Genomic DNA, 14,401 nt, shown 5'->3' with positions numbered 1-14,401 from the left:
ACTTAATATGTACTAGGCACTAGTTTAGACTCTAAAGATTGCTAGAGGGGCTTCCCTGGTGGTGCAGTGGTTGAGAGTCCGCCTGCCAATGCAGGGGACACGGGTTCGAGCCCTGGTCCGGGAAGATCCCACATGCCGCGGAGCAGCTAAGCCCGTGCGCCACAACTACTGAGCCTGCACTCTAGAGCCCATGAGCCACAACTACTGAGCCCACGAGCCACAACTACTGAAGTCCGCGTGCCTAGAGCCCGTGCTCTGCAACAACAGAAGCCACCGCAATGAGGAGCCCGCACACTGCAACGAAGAGTAGCCTCTGCTCTCCACAACTAGAGAAAGCCCGCACACAGCAACGAAGACCCAATTCAGCCAAAAATTAAATAAATAAATAAATAAATAAATAGATAAATAAGATTGCTAGATATCACTCTTGCCCCTCAAGGAACTCACAATCTCCTAGGAAAAAAGTCTTTTGTCCATTGCAGAGATTCTCTTGGTTCCTAATCACAGGTTGATCATTGAAATAGGTGAGGTGAAGAGGAAGGTTAAGGACTTATGAACTCCTTCAGGACCCAAATGTAACTCTTAGTTCACTAACAGCTTACTTTATTAAATGGTACCCACTACTATCTAAGAGCTAGTGCATCTTCTCAAAGTGTCCACCTTCCTTCCCTACTATTATAAGACCCTGACTTTTTACTCTAGCTATATGTTTCAAATGAATGTGTTACTTGTCATTTCAAACTCTTTAATGGTATTAAGTCAGCATTTATGAAGAAGAGCTTTAGATTTAACATGACTGTGAGAAATTTGTATCCTCCCAAATGTGTGGAGAATTAATTCTATAATATGGCCAGACGAAGATCTACAATCATACTCTATAAAATGAGGATAATACTAGTACAGTCTTGCTGGGTTATGGTCAGAATTAAGTGAAATAATCCATACAGGACTGTTAAAATAGTACCTGGCATATGGTTACAACTCAATGAATACAGGTGGTCCTCGCTTTGCACCGTTCTAATATACACAAATTTCAGTTACCATAGTTTAGTTAAATAACACCAAACCCCCCAAAACAAGGTTCAAAATTTCAGTTACCACAGTATATTAACTATTAGTAATTGCATTAAGTACAACTCTCTATGTAAATAACAGATGCATATCATGATCAATTACCAATTATATCCCTTTTTTCAAAATCTGTCACTGACCAAACACTGCATATCTGTTATTCAGTTCATACACAGTAGCACTATCTGTATTTATAAAAATGGATGGTCGGGGGCTTCCCTGGTGGCGCAGTGGTTGAGAGTCCACCTGCCAAGGCAGGGGACACGGGTTCATGCCCCGGTCCGGGAAGATCCCACATGCCACAGAGCGGCTAGGCCCGTGAGCCATGGCCGCTAAGCCTGTGCGTCTGGAGCCTGTGCTCCGCAATGGCAGAGGCCACAACAGTGAGAGGCCCGCGTACCGCAAAAAAAAAAAAAAAAAAGGATGGTCGGAAGAGAGATCTGGCCAACAAAGATGAAAGTGAAGAAAACACATGAAATGTTGGAAGTGAAATTGGAAAGCACTGTGACGAAAAGATGAAGATGTCCCAGAGGAAGTAATACTGGCGAAAAAAAACACTTCACATCAAATGAACTCTCAGAGATATTTCATGACATTGGAAGATTGAAGGGTAAAATGTTGGAAGCTGATCCACACTTAGGAGTGTGAAAGTTAGCCAAGGCATAGAAAAGATTTGCTTGAACTATATCATAAGTTATATGACAAGAAAGCAAGCACTATTCAAACTACTCTTAATAAGTTTTTTACAAAGAAATAAAGCATCTTAATTCTCATTGTTTCTAATGTTTTAAAGATGAAGTGTAATGTACTAAATACAATTAGTCTTAACGCTTTTTTTTCATTCCCCGACCCTATTCATTTTTAGCTGACAGTAAGAAGACTTTTAATGTTTTAACAAAAACAAAGGTCATGGAACAACCGTAGGTTTTTTTCATTGATTATTATGATCACTTTGCCTGATTTCAGCTTGTATGGTCCTCTGTATAGTCCCACACTACTGTGCAAAGCAAGAACTTCCTATTATTATTATTAGAAATTATTTTACCCAACAATCAAGTACCATAGTTTTAGAGAAATTGTTCTTTGCTTTTCAATATTTGAGAATTAAAAACTTTCTGTCATTTCTCTCCTGCTTCTTTCTATTTTCTAGATTATCTAAGTCCTGATTCTAGTTATGTCTCGTCATAGTCTCAGAGCCTCCCAGTACATCTTCTGCAGAAGTACAGGCTTTAAACTCCTCAATTTTCCGATTCTTCAGCATTCTCCCTATTTCACTCTTCCAATTTACTTAAATTCCACACTGACCCTTTCCCTTTCACTCTCCTTCCTGTTAGTGTCCTATTCTTCCATACTCTTCCTGAAAGCCTGTCAGCTCTTTCACACATTGTCTTCCTTTCAAATGACCCCTGCCCTAGAACATATCCTTATGAGAAACTTCTATAAATTCATCAGTTTCTTCCTTGTGTTTCATCTACTTTTCTGTCAATCATAAAAGACAAGTGTCATTCTTGAATTTAAATTATTACAAGAAATTCTACCACTCTATTTGGTTTACTTCAGTTCATAGTTTCTTAGAGAGATTCCAGGGACATTCACAGAGGCCCCAAACTTAATGATGGTAATAGCACCAAAATCAACTAATTTGGAATCTCCTTAACAAAAAATAATTCTCACAGCACCTAAAAGAATTGCATCCTATAAACAAAAATTCTGTTCTACTTCTCATTTACTTCTCTGAGCCCATGTCACATCCTAAATTACTGGTTTCATTGGTCATAAGCTGTCATTTCTGTTAGGTGTATTTTACTGTGCAGTGTAATAGAAAATTTTTTCACTAAACAAGTTGTGTATCTCCTGCTTAAAAGTGTAAGCAGAGTACAAATTTGAATGCAGAAGACGGTGGCTGCGCCCTGACTAGAGTAATCAATGTGAGAACGTCCTTAAAGCTTTTCTTCTGTAACAAGGGCAAACTCAGCTAAAAAGTTTGTTTAAATCCTGCGTGGCATAACAAGAACCGTTCAACTTTATCTACTTATGACTATCTTTGAATACACCTGACTCATCACCATAATGCCTTTCAACTCAGCCCTGCTCAACTCAACCACTCTTCCTGCATTATACAGATATTGTAAATCTTTAAGGCTTCTGATGAAGGCGGTAGGGTTTTTATACTTAGTATTATTTTATGGCACAGGAAGTTCATAGGTCATGAATATCACAGATCTACAAAATAAAATGGAAAGGTTTTTCTCTATATACTCTAAAGCTCTTTGTAGTCTGATTATGTGGGTTGTGTCATATTTGTGACACGAGCTGTTATTTCTAAGCAGCAATTATATCACAGCAGAGTCATTTTTTACAATAACAAAAAGAACAGCAACAAAATGAAGTAACAACAACAAAAAGTCCTTCATCATCTTAATCTGAAATTAAGAAAATCAAGGAAATTTTATGTTGGCAATATGCTACATTCTAGTTTTTCTCTATGTATTTTATAAGTAAAAGCATGTCGTTATTCACAAATAGCTGTCCTGTCTTACCTCCTTTACAGAACAGTGCTATTTTATCTATTTTGAGAATTTATCTCATAGAGTAATAAATTATTCTTTCCAGTGATGACACTGATGTGACTAACTCTTTTTCCATATTGTTACAACTTTAATGTTCTTACTGTATGTACCTTATCTACATTTACCAAGTTTTCTTAACAGCCTAACTTATCTTCAATGTCTCACTTTGTCTTTCTTTTAAATTAATTTTTATGGGAATATAGTTGCTTTACAATGTTGTGTTTCTATGGTACAGCAGGATGAATCAGTTATACAGACACACATAGCCCCTCTTTTTTGGATTTCCTTCCCATTTAGGTCATCACAGTGCATTAAGTAGAGTTCCCTGTGGTATACAGTATGTTCTCATTAGTTATACGTTTTATACTTAGTAACAATAGTGTATATATGTCAATCCCAATCAGCCAGTTCCTCCCTCCCCACCCCCTTTCCCCCTTGGTATCCATACATTTGTTCTCTATATCTGTGTCTCTATTTCTGCTTTGCAAATAAGATGATCTATACCATTTTTCCAGAGTCCACATATATGCGTTAATATACGCTACTTGTTTTTCTCTTTCTGACTTCCCTCTGTATGACAGTCTCTAGGTCCCTCCACGTTTCTACAAATAACCCAATTTCATTCCTTTTTATGGCTGAGTAATAATCCATTGTATATGTGTACCACATCTTCTTTATCCATTCCTCTGTTGATGGACATTTAGGTTGCTTCCATGTCCTGGCTATTGTAAATAGTGCTGCCGTGAACATTGGGGTGCATGTATCTTTTTTTTTTTTTTTGCAGTACGCAGGCCTCTCACTGTTGTGGCCTCTCCCGTTGCGGAGCACAGGCTCCAGACGCACAGGCTTAGCGGCCATGGCTCACGGGCCCAGCTGCTCCGTGGCATGTGGGATCCTCCCAGACCGGGGCACGAACCCGTGTCCCCTGAATCAGCAGGCGGACTCTCAACAACTGCGCCACCAGGGAAGCCCCTACATGCCCGCCTGCACCGCCATCTCAGCCCACTGGGGGGTGGGGCTCGAGGGCGAGGCTGGTGGCTGTTGTGAAGCCTCGAGAGCCGTCCGTTCCTACCAGACTGCCTGCTCAGGAACGGTCTTACCCCATGGCCGGACACAGGCCCTCAAACTTCCCCGTGCTGGGCGCTGGTGGGGACAGGCCCGCAGGGCCAGTGCCGGTGCAGGTTGACACTCCGATCAGGTTGAGCGCCCAGGCGGTCCCCGGCAGGCTGATGGTCTGGCCAGGGGTCAGGCCGGGGATGTGCCCAGGCCCTGAGGTGTGGGCGCTGTCCCCAGGTCCCCCGCCGTGCGAATTCCTGGACGGGATGATGCTTTGCCGGCCCCGGGTCGGAGCTGGCGAGGTGAGCGCTTGGTTCGCAAGACACTCTGAGGTCGCCTTCCCTGGTCCCTGAATCGTCCCGCAGTGCATCCCGACGCTGGCGCTGCCAGAAGACGTCTCGGCCGTAGAGAAGGAGATGGAGCAGTTGGCCAAGGAGCTGAAGTAGAAGAGGACGACCCTGGGGTACTCTCAGGCCGACGTGGGGCTGCTCATGGGGGCTCTTTTTGGAATGGCGCTGAGCAAGACGACCATCTGCCGCTTCGAGGACCAGGAGTTGAGCCTCACCAACATGTGGAAGCTGCGACCGCTGCTGAAAATGTGGCTGGAGCAAGTGGACATGGAGAACCTTCTGGGCTTATGCAAAATGGAAACGATCCTGCAGCAGGCTGGGAAGCGCAGACGGGCGTACAGGGAGAGGCGCATCGGAAACAGCCTGGAGAAACTCTTCCTGCAGTGCCAGCAGCCCACACCCCAGCAGATCAGCTGCATCGCTGGGCGGCTCCGGCTGCAGAAGGACTTGGTCCAAGGTTCCATAACCGGAGCAGGATGGGCAGTCAGCCAAGCAATGATTTCTCCCCACTGGCGGAGGTGGGGACTGTCGGACCTCCTCTCCCAAGAGGACCAGTGTGCTTTCCCCTGACATCGGGACTCCATTTCTGTTCCCCCCATTATGGGGGACCCTACTTTACACCGTTGTACCCCTGCCCCTTTCACTGAGGGAGGAACCCTCCTCTCTGCCCCAGCCACCACCCTGAGCATCCCCAGGCTTTCCAGCTGAGGGGCCTGCCTTTCTGGGGAGGGCCAACCCAGGGAAACGGGTTCCTGGGGTTCATTTAAAGGCTTTTAGCATTAAGTCCTCCATTAGTTGTCCAAAGAAGTTAAGAATACGTAAGGGAGAGGGAGGGAGCTCTTTAGGAAAATTTGGGGAGGGAGTTTGAAGTTTACTGCTGTGTTGTTTTTCCCTTTGTTCTTCCCTAGCATTGGCTTTAAGGTACATTCCAAAACGTAGATGGTTTGGGATATTTTGTTTCTCTCTGTTTATTAATTGAAAAGTAATTGTGTCTCTTATTCCTAGTGGTTATCAGTAAACATAGGGATATTCTTATGAACACAATATTGAGTGAAAAACTCAGGTCACAGAAGACTATGTCAGTGTATTATTTCTATCAAAACCAAGCAGAACTTTGTGTGAACACAGAGTCCAAGATAATCGTTGCCTCCAGGGAAAGGTTTGAGGATGGGACAGGAAAAGAGTACATAGAGCCTACCCAGAGCCCTTGTTGAAACACAAAGAGTTTGCCTGTTCTCCCCTTTTTCTTGAAAGATGTGTTCTTTCCTAATTCACTTTTCAGCTCCATTTGGTTTATTCCCTGGGAATTTCCCTTACTTTCTTTTGAGCTCAGAAATGCTTTGTAGAGGATATTTGTGATAGTTGATCCAACTATCCAACTCCCTGGTGGCTTTTGCAGTGGTGCATCTTAAATCACTTTTCCAATCTCTTCCATGAAATTGGTCTTTTCCAGTTTTCTACTTTTCCCATTTCTACCCAGAAATGGGTCATCGTATACTAAACAGAAGTCATTCCCTCTTTGTTTTCACACCTGCTGCCGTACACCTCCATGTAATATTTATGGTTTTATAATTCTATCACCATATATTATATCTGAGTTTATGTATTCTTTTTGCTTACTAATCTTGTCCATTTTTTTCTCTACTTTTTTCCTTAATCAGTCTTACAAAGAATTTATCTACAAGTATTTTCAAATAACAAATTTTTTTATTTTTAATTTTAAAATTTTTATTTTTAATCCTATTTACTGTTTTTATTTCCTAATTATTTAATTTTGGGTTTATTTTTATTAATTGCTTTTTTCTAGTTTCTTCTGGTTTCTTCCAATGTGTATTTCTTCCTCTCGTCAATATCTGAAAATAGAGCACTGTCAAGACACATAGGTTAGTGAAAATGGAGCCAAACTTTAAAAAACCACGAGTATGTTGTCAGTGGGTAACAGTGTCATATGTCAGAGATCAAATAACATAAATCAAGTAAGCTATATCATTTCATTTACAAAGATGTCACGGGTACATGTCTTAGAACAATTTCAGGGGAGGAGTTAGTAGAGGCAGGTTCCAAACAACAGTCCAAAGTCTTCATATTTGACAGATTTTCCCCTACCTCAGTTAAAAACATAAATTCCAACCACTCACTCAATGGGATCTTTACCATTATTCTGAAAATTTCTGTATCAAATGTTTCCTTTATCTTGTATTTCCTTTTGACAAGGCAGGTATTCTCAACCTGAAGATGCCAAACCTCTTTGAGGTATAAGCAGAATAGCATGTTTGTACATATGTGCATTTTCTTCAAAGATGGTGATGGTAGCCTTCGTCACATTTTCAATGGGGACCATGACTCTGTAGATCTACGATTTTAGAATTTAAGCAACACCTTCCCATTGACCATCTTACTTTTGAGAGTTTTCCCTTGAAAACTATAGGTAATTCCTGATTTTCTTCAAGTCTGTATTTTCTTGGTATCTCTAGCCAGTACACTATAAAGGCCCTGAATCAGTTCTTACATAAGTCTTTCAAATTCAGACCAAATACTGTATTGATTATTGCCTTTGTTGTTCTTGTGCTTTTATCATTCCTTGGCACTTTAATTAGATTCTTATCATAAAGAACAATTTCTCCCTTCCCTAGAAGTTATCCTACTTCTTGTCTAAGAAAACTTGAGGTGTTAGGAGATTCCTCCTTATTCCAAAACATTATCCTGCTCTTAAAATAGCATCTGTTTTCTATTATTTCATATTTTTATTAATTTTTTTATTTTTATTTTTTGCTTTATAACAAATTTAATCAGTTATACATATACATATGTTCCCATATCCCCTCCCTTTTGCGTCTCCCTCCCACCCTCCCTATCCCACCCCTCCAGGCGGTCACAAAGCACCGAGCTGATCTCCCTGAGCTATGCGGCTGCTTCCAACTAGCTATCTACCTTACGTTTGGTAGTGTATATATGTCCATGCCACTCTTTCACTTTGTCACAGCTTACCCTTCCCCCTCCCCATATCCTCAAGTCCATTCTCTAGCAGGTCTGTGTCTGTATTCCTGTCTTACCCCTATGTTCTTCATGACATTTTTTTTTCTTAAATTCCATATATGTGTCAGCATAGAGTATTTGTCTTTCTCTTTCTGACTTACTTCACTCTGTATGACAGACTCTAGGTCCATCCACCTCATTACAAGTAGCTCAATTTCATTTCTTTTTATGGCTGAGTAATATTCCATTGTATATATGTGCAACATCTTCTTTATCCATTCATCCGATGATGGACACTTAGGTTGTTTCCATCTCCGGGCTATTGTAAATAGGGCTGCTATGAACATTTTGGTACATGTCTCTTTTTGAATTATGGTTTTCTCAGGGTATATGCCCAGTAGTGGTATTGCTGGGTCATATGGTAGTTCTATTTGTAGTTTTTTAAGGAACCTCCATACCGTTCTCCATAGTGGCTGTACCAATTCACATTCCCACCAGCAGTGCAAGAGTGTTCCTTTTTTTCCACACCCTCTCCAGCATTTATTGTTTGTAGATTTTTTGATGATGGCCATTCTGCCTGGTGTGAGATGATATCTCATTGTAGTTTTGATTTGCATTTCTCTAATGAGTAAAGATGTTGAGCATCCTTTCATGTGTTTGTTGGCAGTCTGTATATCTTCTGTGGAGAAATGTCTATTTAGGTCTTCTGCCCATTTTTGGATTGGGTTGTTTGTTTTTTTGTTATTGAGCTGCATGAGCTGCTTATAAATTTTGGGGATTAATCCTTTGTCAGTTGCTTCATTTACAAATATTTTCTCCCATTCTGAGGGTTGTCTTTTGGTCTTGTTTATGGTTTCCTTTGCTGTGCAAAAGCTTTTAAGTTTCATTAGGTCCCATGTGTTTATTTTTGTCTTTATTTCCATTTCTCTAGGAGGTGGGTCAAAAAGGATCTTGCTGTGATTTATGTCATAGAGTGTTCTGCCTACGTTTTCCTCTAAGAGTTTGATAGTGTCTGGCCTTACATTTAGGTCTTTAATCCATTTTGAGTTTATTTTTGTGTATGGTGTTAGGGAGTGATCTAATCTCATACTTCTACATGTCCCTATCCAGTTTTTTATTTTTTTTAATGTTTTTATTTTTAAAATGTGTGTAGTATACGTCATTGTTTAGTATACTAAAACTGTGTCATAGGGATTTATTTTTCAGAATAGCCACTTTTGTTTATAACTTTCTTCTAGAAATAGTCTTACTAAACAGTACTGATATCCTTGGCAGAATCCATTTATGAATTCTTTTTAGGGTACAAAATTGTATTATCTATGTAGAACAATGTTTTTACAATGAAAACTACAATTCCATTAGAATAAAATCCTAGTGGAATATGGGAGTATTACTTGACAAAGTGATTCTAAACTGAAAGAATGAAACTTAGGGAAATATGGAAATTTTGAAGGTAAAGCGTTAGGGCCTTGTTCTACCAGATGTTATGAAACTACAATAATTTGAACACAGTGTTGTGGTCGTGATGAACAAAATAAAAGAAACAAATATTTGGCTATTCCATCTGTGGTCATGTAAATTGGTACAACCTTCATGAAAGGCTGTTGGGTAATTCATATGAGAAGTTTTTAAAATGTGCTTTTCCTTTGGCCCATCATTTCAACTTTTAAATAATGTTTATAAGAAAATAATTGTTATATGTATGCAAAAATTTAGTGATAAGGGTGGTACCACAGCATTTTTAAAAAATTTTAACAACGAAAAGTTAGAAACAACGTTCAATAAAGGGTTAAATAAATAAAAAGGAACACCATATAGGGTAAAAACTGACAAACAGTTCAGAAAAGATTGTTGAATGAGGCGAAACAATTTATTAAACTTTATGTTGTCATTTTTTATTTTTTAAGGAGAAATGTATATTACAGGAAAAAATATATATAATAGGTATTACTGGTGAATTTTTAAAAATTTGCTGTATGTATTATACAGTTTAAAAATCCAAGAAATATATCTAAACAAAGACTCCAGAAAATCCAGGATTCCTAAAAATATTCATTCTTCTAGTCTTTCTTGTCTCTAAATGGTCATTTCTCATTATAAAACAATATTTTAGAATAATAAATATGGCCTTTTCATTTTTAGTCAGATTTGTAGTTTCTGTAAAAGAAAGGCAATTCTCTAAACGGAGGAGTATTGGGACATATCAGTTGGAAAGGCATTGCTAAAAATCAGGGTTTTTAAAATCAGATATCCATTAATGTTAAAGAGCTGTAGTGTAGCTCAGTGAATGAAGATACCTGCCATATGTCTGTTTTCCTGCACAACATGGTAATTTACAATTACAATTAGAGTGTTTATATACCTCAGTGTAGTTAACCTACATTTAGAATATGATATAAGCCCAAATCATTTTCATGTTCCTGGATGTTTACTTTTCAATTTAAAAAAAGTATTTGAAAATTCAAAATCCTGGTTTTATCAGGGTAGAATTCTCCCTACTTGTCATGTTTGAAGAAACTAAATGAATATAAATGAGATCTGTGGATTTTTAGATTTGAAGGGAGTCCGTTCCTGTGATTACAGCCCCAGCCAATTGAAAGATGAACTGTCATTAAGTAAATCTACCCCAATACCCAGTAGAATCCTTAAAACAAGGCATTAACATTATCGTGGTTACACCAGTGAAGAGAAGCATGACAAGAAGCTTTGGGAGTCTGTATGGTTTACCTCAGGGGCTGCCTCCAGAAAAGAACCCAGCGGGTAGGTACGTTGGGCTGCTGCTCTGCCACCTCACTTTTTAGCTGTGAGCCTTGTTGTGAATTCTCCTAACGGCAAAATCAGCTACTTTGGCACTGAACTTGAGTTTCTTAGGTTTCCTTCCCCCAGCTTCCAGCAAAATTCGAAATGCAAACCAACTTCACTTATCGCTATTGACTCTTCTACTGCCTGCCTGCCAAAGACTATGGTCAGAAAAGGAAAAATTGAGGCCTTCCATTGATTTTAAAATCAATGTTCTCTTCTAAATCTGTGCAACCTGTTTAACATATCATTTCTTCTTTGCCAAAGGAGTAACTCTATTGTTTAATAATTAGTGTTCCTTCTGGGATGCATGGTATAGGCCTTCTTTTAGAACTGGCCAGGGCAGTGTATAAGATGCATTAAGTTGAATTGTTGTCTTAGAATGGATGATAATGCTCCTGGAACAGCTGTAAAACTTTGGATATCATTGACTGAGTAGTGGGCAAATCTTAACATACACCTTTTTACTGAAAGAGAATTAGTTTCAATATATCACATATTAGTTAGCTAGGGCTGCCATAACAAAGTACTATAGCTTGGGTGGCTCAAAGAATAGAAATTTATTTTCTCACAGTTCTGGATGCTAGAAGTCTGAAATCAAGGTGTTGCAGAGTTGCTTCCTTCTGAGGACTATCAGGGAAGGATCTCTGTTTCAGGCTTGTAAACAGCCTTCTTTTCCCTGTCTCTTGACATTGTCTCCCCTTGTACATATCTGTGTCCTAATTCCCTCCTCTTAGAAGGACACCAGTCATTGGATTAGGGCTGCCCTACTGACCTCATTTTAACTTAGATATCTCTGTAAAGATCCTATCTCCAAATAACGTCACCTTTGGGGGTACTAGGGATTAGGACTTCAACATATACAGTTTTGTGGGATAAAATTCAGCTCATAACACCAACCTAATTAAAATTTAAGCTAGATTCAATTATTTGTTAATGTAGCCATTCAACAAATATTAATTGAGTACCTTATATAGCAGGTTGTGCCCTCGGTGCTTAAGATGCAATGGTGACCAAAACAGGCTCATTCTGACCTTCAGGGTGCTTAAAGTATGCTGAGGTGTCCACGTTAAACAAATAAGCATGTGATGACAACTCATGATAAATATGATGGGGTGTCAGGTATCAGGGGTCTTCATTTAGATTTAGAGTTATAGTCCTCCTGTTACATGAGTATTGCCTCTGATAACATCAGTTGTTAACAAATATTGTAAGCCAGAGGAAGTATGGCCCCATAGCCAAGGCATAGTTTGGAAGACAGGCTTTTCTGGGTGCAAATCTCAGCTCAGTAACCTACCATCTCTGTTACTTGAAATGACTTCTTTCAGCCTCAGTTTCTCATCTGTGAAATATGTCTAGCAATCCACAGGGTGAGAGAGTTGATAAACAGATAAAACTAGGTTATATAAAAAGAAACCCCTAGGACTTCCCTTTTATACAGTAGCCACGCTATAAGTTTTCTCTCCATTGTGTTTTCACTGTACCTTGTCTGGGCTTTATTTATAGCTCATAAATTGCTCTTTTGCATCCTAGGAAGTTTCACACAGTGAAATCGTGCTCATCGATCAATAGCCAAAAGTGAATAAATGAAAGAACAGAAAAAGACAATAGTCTCAGTTGCTAGAAAACATACTATCTAACATTGGAAAATGACTTTTGGAATTGTAATAATTGGAAGGCAATTATAAAGTTCATTTCCTTAGCTGTCAAATAACAACTAGGTAAGGGAACAAAGGTTTTGATGTGAAGGATTTAGATAAAGACTTTCTGAAAACCCATATAATGTTATATAATTGAAAGGAATGATCTCTGAAGTTGTTTGTAGCCTATAATAATTGTATGAGTCTCCATGAATAAGAACAAAACAATGTACCACAGATTGAATATGGAGGCCACAAGGATGTAGAGTATGAGAATGGACAGAAGACATTGTTCCTCATACTGTGATCACCACTTAAACCTTTCCTTCCTGATCTCCTGCTGTGGTTGCAGTTGTCTCCCAAATGCAAGCCCAGTCCCGCCTTCATTCATACTGTTTCTTCATTGAACTCTAGCTTTTCTGTCCAAAGCCTACTATATTAGTTTGCTAGGGCTGCTATAACAAAGTACCACCGATTGGGTGGCTTAAGGAACAGAAATGTATTGGCCCACAGTTCTGGTGACTCCAAGTCCAAGATTAAGGTATGGGTAGGGTCGGTTCTTTCCAGGGCTGGGAGGGTAGGATATGTTCCAGGCCTCTCTCCTTGGCTTGTAGGTGGCTATCTTCTCTTTATTGTCTCTTTACATTGTCTTTCCTCTATACATTTTTCTGTGTTCAACTTTCCCCCTTTTATAAGGACACAAGTCATATTGGATTAGAGCCTACCCTAATGACCTTATTGTAATTTGATTACCTTTATAAAGACCCTATCTCCAAATAATGTCATATTCTGAGGTACTGGGGTTTAGTACTTCAAGGTATAAATTAGGGGGGGAACCCAATTCAACCTGTGACATCTACCACTCCTGATAGACAGTATAGGTCGTGCTGTGGGGGGACGATGTAGGAACCCAGAGAGACTTGTTTATTTTTTCTTGCAAAGGAGTTAAATGAGAGGCGTGTGATGGAAAGGCAAGAGCATTAGCCGTGGAGCCAGGCAGGCCCAGATCTGCGTTCTGTCTCTAGGTCATTCACATAGGTAATATCACCAATCCAGGGTAACTCATCAGAAAATTTCAAGAAAAATAACATTATTTCCCTCCCAACAAATGACTTTATGGGCTGAAGAATTACAGTAGCTACTTATTTCTATCTATTTTAGGAGCACAACAATTGTACTTTTATCAGTGAGATGGAATGGCTTTATCTTAGGAAGAAAATTTTGTATATTTTGATAAAGATATGATTCTTACTTTCCCCAGAAAAATTGCTGTGAGCCTATTGAGAAAGCCCCGTCACTTTCTGCTAAGCATTGCCAGCCATTAATTTCTTCAAGCTAATGTAACAGGACAGTCAAGTGACTTGCCTTTAATTTGTTGTGATTGTGTTATATTTATGAAAAGCAGAGCTAAAACAGCTGATAGCAAGTGTTTAGACACTGGTTGTTTTCATAAATGGTTTTAAGAGCATTGCTAAATCTAAGTAGACACTGAGTAAGTTTTCTCAGTGTGCGAAATGTAAATCATTCTTTCTGTAATCATAAGTCATTAAATGCATGCAAATGTTATAAATGATTACCACATTTCAAACATATTTTTATGGTACCAGTCTGCTTGCTAAATATGTATTACCTTTGAGGTTTAAACTAAAGAGGTGGGAAAAGACTTACCATACAGGAATTTATTATGTTGTTCTTTTCTCTCCTAAAAAGGCAATCATACCAACACCATAGGTAGAAAAGAATGTTTTTGCTTCTGTGTCACATCATTAAAGTAGTGAATCTAATGCTGTAAATTTTTGTCTTCTGGGCCAAGAAATTTTAAGTAAAATACTAACAAGAATGTTATGCCTTTAAATGAGAAGTGAAAGAATCTTTATCCTTTTTGTTTGAGTTTCCAGAAATGGCACACTCCATAAAAAAAAGTGTTTCATTTTTATTT

The 14,401-nt window shown here is 39.0% G+C and overlaps 2 protein-coding genes across 6 annotated transcripts in view; both read left to right on the top strand.

Moving 5' to 3' along the window:
* The window catches only part of ARB2A (ARB2 cotranscriptional regulator A), a 436,918-nt gene that overhangs the window by 297,846 nt on the left and 124,671 nt on the right, over positions 1–14,401 (top strand). The gene's annotated exons all lie outside the window — the stretch shown is intronic.
* POU5F2 (POU domain class 5, transcription factor 2) lies at positions 4,745–5,755 on the top strand. The gene is given in 3 exon segments (XM_060091812.1): positions 4,745–5,501; positions 5,504–5,675; positions 5,677–5,755. Coding segments are annotated over 3 exon segments (1,008 nt in total).

This window comes from Mesoplodon densirostris, chromosome 3 (genome assembly GCF_025265405.1).
Source record: "Mesoplodon densirostris isolate mMesDen1 chromosome 3, mMesDen1 primary haplotype, whole genome shotgun sequence".
Classification (NCBI taxonomy): domain Eukaryota; kingdom Metazoa; phylum Chordata; class Mammalia; order Artiodactyla; family Ziphiidae; genus Mesoplodon; species Mesoplodon densirostris.
The sequence above is the reverse complement of the archived record's forward strand: the minus strand, read 5'-3'. Positions and strand labels throughout refer to the sequence as shown.